Source organism: Solea senegalensis, linkage group LG15 (genome assembly GCF_019176455.1).
Source record: "Solea senegalensis isolate Sse05_10M linkage group LG15, IFAPA_SoseM_1, whole genome shotgun sequence".
Taxonomy (NCBI): Eukaryota; Metazoa; Chordata; class Actinopteri; order Pleuronectiformes; family Soleidae; genus Solea; species Solea senegalensis.
The window spans coordinates 15,200,641-15,204,482 of record NC_058035.1 but is presented as its reverse complement, the minus strand read 5'-3'; the positions used below and the strand labels follow the sequence as shown (position 1 = coordinate 15,204,482).

The 3,842-nt window shown below is 40.2% G+C and overlaps 1 protein-coding gene across 1 annotated transcript; it reads right to left on the bottom strand.

The window, feature by feature from the left end:
* Positions 1 to 2,722: 2,722 nt before the first annotated feature.
* On the bottom strand, positions 2,723 to 3,842 carry sf3b5 (splicing factor 3b, subunit 5). The gene is made up of 2 exons (XM_044046128.1): positions 3,718 to 3,842; positions 2,723 to 3,411 (listed from the first exon to the last, which is right to left on the bottom strand). Exon 2 carries the CDS (start codon positions 3,386 to 3,388, stop codon positions 3,128 to 3,130), a length of 261 nt encoding a protein of 86 aa, XP_043902063.1. The 5' UTR covers positions 3,389 to 3,411; positions 3,718 to 3,842; the 3' UTR covers positions 2,723 to 3,127.

Sequence of the window (3,842 nt, the reverse complement as noted above, 5' to 3'; positions counted from 1 at the left end):
GTCGGATACTGTCAGCAACCTGCAAACATGCAGTTGTGACACGTGTTCTCTAACTGTGGCTAGTTGTGAAAATTGGTGCTGTTGTTGTTCTTGGTGTTTTATGACAGCTGGCATACATAATGTTTTACATTACAGCCTCTTTCTTACTCCTTAAACCGTATTCCTTATTCCTCATTATTCTCGAGGGGGTAAAAATGACAACGATGATGTCACACCTTTACTGACTTTGAAGTCTCTGACTCTGAAGTTTCAAAGTTCTGGATCGTAGCCACAGTTGGGAATCTGACAGTGACGTCTCAGGATTATATTCAAGCTATAATAAACCTTGAAATGAATTGTAGCTCAGCGGTAGAGCGGGAAAGCAGGAAACTAGCGGATCCCTGGCTCTGCAAGTCTACATGCCGATGTGTCCTTGGGCAAGACACTTAACTCCACGTTGTACCTGACGGCTGTGTGTAAATGGGTATCAAATGTGTGTGATAGATAGCCATAGATGTGCTGTGTGAATGGGTGAAAACTGTAGCATAAAGCAGCTTTAAGTGATCGTCAAGCATACATTTTCTTTTATGGATTTCTTTTGTACCCACTTTATTTTACGATCCATATCCAGTACCCATCATGCAAATTTAGTATAGAGAAAATAATGCATGAAATAACCCAAGCCTATACATAGAAGTTGAACAAATTTCTGTGCATGGTCTATGAAAGTCATCATATTGTGTATCATGTCAGTATTAAAATAGTCACTGTGGAGGGCTGAATGAATGCACACTGATTCTTCTTCTTTGTACTGTCTGTGCCGTTTCTTTTCATTTGTCCATTTGGGTTGTTATTCGGTTGTGTCTTAATTGTAAAAGCTAAAATCTGATATTTCAGTTGTGGGCGACTGAGAGAACATCCGTCTCATTGTGTTCAATTATTTTTCTCAACTGCTGGTGATTTCCTCAGGTGGTTGGTTCCTGTGTCCTCACCTGGATCTGCAGACGACGTTTCTCTCTTTAGAGCCTAAGAAAGTGAGCAGCAGGTGTTTGTTTATATGTTTGTTTCTCAGACAGAACAGGTATAAGAGGTATAAGAATTGTCTGGTGTGTGTGTGTGTCTGTCCTCACATGGATAGACCTCATGCCTGACTTGGCACTGCCAACCCCCACGACACTCACAGTAAGAACAGATGGCAAGGACTTACCCGACACAGAAACCCTCAAACACACATTATATACATGAAACAACAACATAAGAACCTCCTTGGCACCACCTGACTTTCCTCTCAATCCAGCAATGAGTCATGCACATAGCATCCGCTGCCACCAAGTGTCTGTGTTGGTGTGTGTGAATCTGGCCGTCTGTATGCTTGGATAAATCACCTGAGGTCAGCAAAGTCGAACCACAGCACCTGCTGCTTTTTGCAGCCATACGTCTCACAGTGAAATGACATCATTTGGATTTATGGAACACTTTTTTCGTGACCAGTGTGAGTTGATACGAACGGCTCTCTGAGTGAAGATAATACTCCAGTCAATAGAAAACACGACTCCTTCACTTTTAACACAAGCATAATCATCATAATCTGAGTTTACTCTGAGCTGTGTGTCGTCGCAGTTTAAAAAAGCGGAGCCACTCCTTGAGCAAGTCATTTGCACACTTTTCAGCCACCATAATGACAACCATTAACATATGAAATATAAATGAGCAACATCTTTGATCCATCATGAGCGACATATCACGCGTACAAAAAAAACCCTTTACATCTTAAACACAAAGCAAGTAATAATTTAGTGAGCAGTGTGCAAAACAAGATGCAGCTGATACGTGTGCGCTCGTACGTGTGGGTGGATAATTGGGTGCGAATGTGTGTGTGTGTGTGTTTGAATGTAGTGCATGTGTGAGAGACTGTGTAGGAGGACAACAGTTAGAGGCCAAACAAAGTCCTCGATGCAATGTCTGTCTGTCCAGTTTGTACTGTATACATGCACAGATGAAAGCTTCAGGGCTAAATTATATTCAAGCTTTCAAGTCTACTTTAATTTTTGTCTATTTCATCTTGTACTTGTTTCCCTTTGCTGTATCATTTATTCTATCTTTAATTTATGACAGTGAGCATATGTTTTCTTCTGTTTTTTTCCCCCTATATCTCATTATTTTATAGTTTTAAAATGTGTTTTGTCAAATGAAGCACAAATAAGTAAACAACTGAGAGATAATCAGTGTACTTATTTTCTTGGCAGATTTCTACCTGAGCACCTGGGGGACATTTTAAAGTGAAAAAATCCCTCATTTTTCACACATCTTACATAAAACCTTGAAAAGGCTTCCTTCAAGGCTTTTGAATTCAAAGACTCGACAGGCACTGCTGGGAGACTTGTATTAAGGTTACAAGGTTATAACGAGAATAAAAGGAGTGAGGCTTGGGTGAAAATTAATATAGTAAATGGAGGGACTATGACAAAATATTTTATCCTTATGTATTAATTGAAGAATCCATGCTCCTTGCCACTATTCACTTAGCCCTAAATAACTGAAATTTGCTCAAATGTAGCTCAGTTTTTCCATGACATTTTTGTATTTCTTCAAGTAGTTTCTGTTGGTTAGTGAGGGCAATGCGAGAATTAAATGTCTCCGTTTCAAGGATCCATGGGAACCCTGTGAAGATTATGACATTTCACAAGTAATACATGAATAACTGATCTGATGAATGAACAATCAAAATGTAAGGAGGCCAACATAGAGAAAAAACAATTTTAATTATCTTCAAAGACATTTCAGAGCTAAAATGCAGCCCAGTCAATACAAATGCTTTCACAGATGATATGGAACATTAAGTTGTACAATTAACTTTTATGTTCTCTGGAGAATGTACAGGTCTTGAATCTGTTCTTCTTGAACGTCACAGCTATCCTTCCTGAAAGTTGCAGGCCCTTACAGGTCAAGAAGTAATGTTTTTATTAGTGATCCAGACGCAAACATAACGATGAGTGTCCAGGCATCTTGTATTGTGTATATGATCATCCACTCCATCACTTTAGAAGCACCCAGAACAGAAAAATCAAAATGAAGAAAAATTAACAAAATCCTTTAAAAAATATTCACTACAAAAAAAGAAAAACCCACACCAGGCTAAAAGTGTAACCTAAGCATCGTCTGGTTTGTCTGCTGGTGGTCCACATGGCTGGAGCATCTTCTCCATCAGGTTGAAGCGGACGCGAGCTTTGCTCTCATTCTCAGCAACGGAGAAGTAGTTGAGCAGGTCAAAATGCCCCATGTAGGAGCAGTAAGAGTCCCGGTGCTGGTTCACCAGCCATTCCCACTTGCTGGTGTCGGCGTGTCCAGTGCCTATGTACTTAGACTGGAGATGCTCCAGTTGACTGTGGATGTTGTACCTGTCCGTCATTCTGGCTGATATTTCCTGAAGCTCTGGTAAGAGAAACACACGTTTTCAGTCAAGTTAGTAGTTAGACTCGTACCTAGTTTGCAGAAAACGGTCACGTGCATTGCTTAATAACTGTGGATATGACAACTTAATCTGGTTTATACGGTAACAGTAACCCGACCAATATCTTTCCCGATGTTTTTTGTCTCTACGAATGAATTGTTAGCATGCTAGCAGTAAACGTGTGGCTGGCTAGCTGCTAACTAGCCACACGTAAAGTATGTTTATCATTCCCGAATCGGCTAATTTAGCGAAATATCAGAGACATAAAACGCACAAAACATACGTACCCGGTAAAACGTAAAGAACTGAATGGAGAAAACAGAAGTAAATTAAGAGACTGAGGCGACTTCGTTTCCCCCGCACCACAAACACTGGAGGTATGACTTCCGGTAAAGCTCCCCTGTAAAAAGAA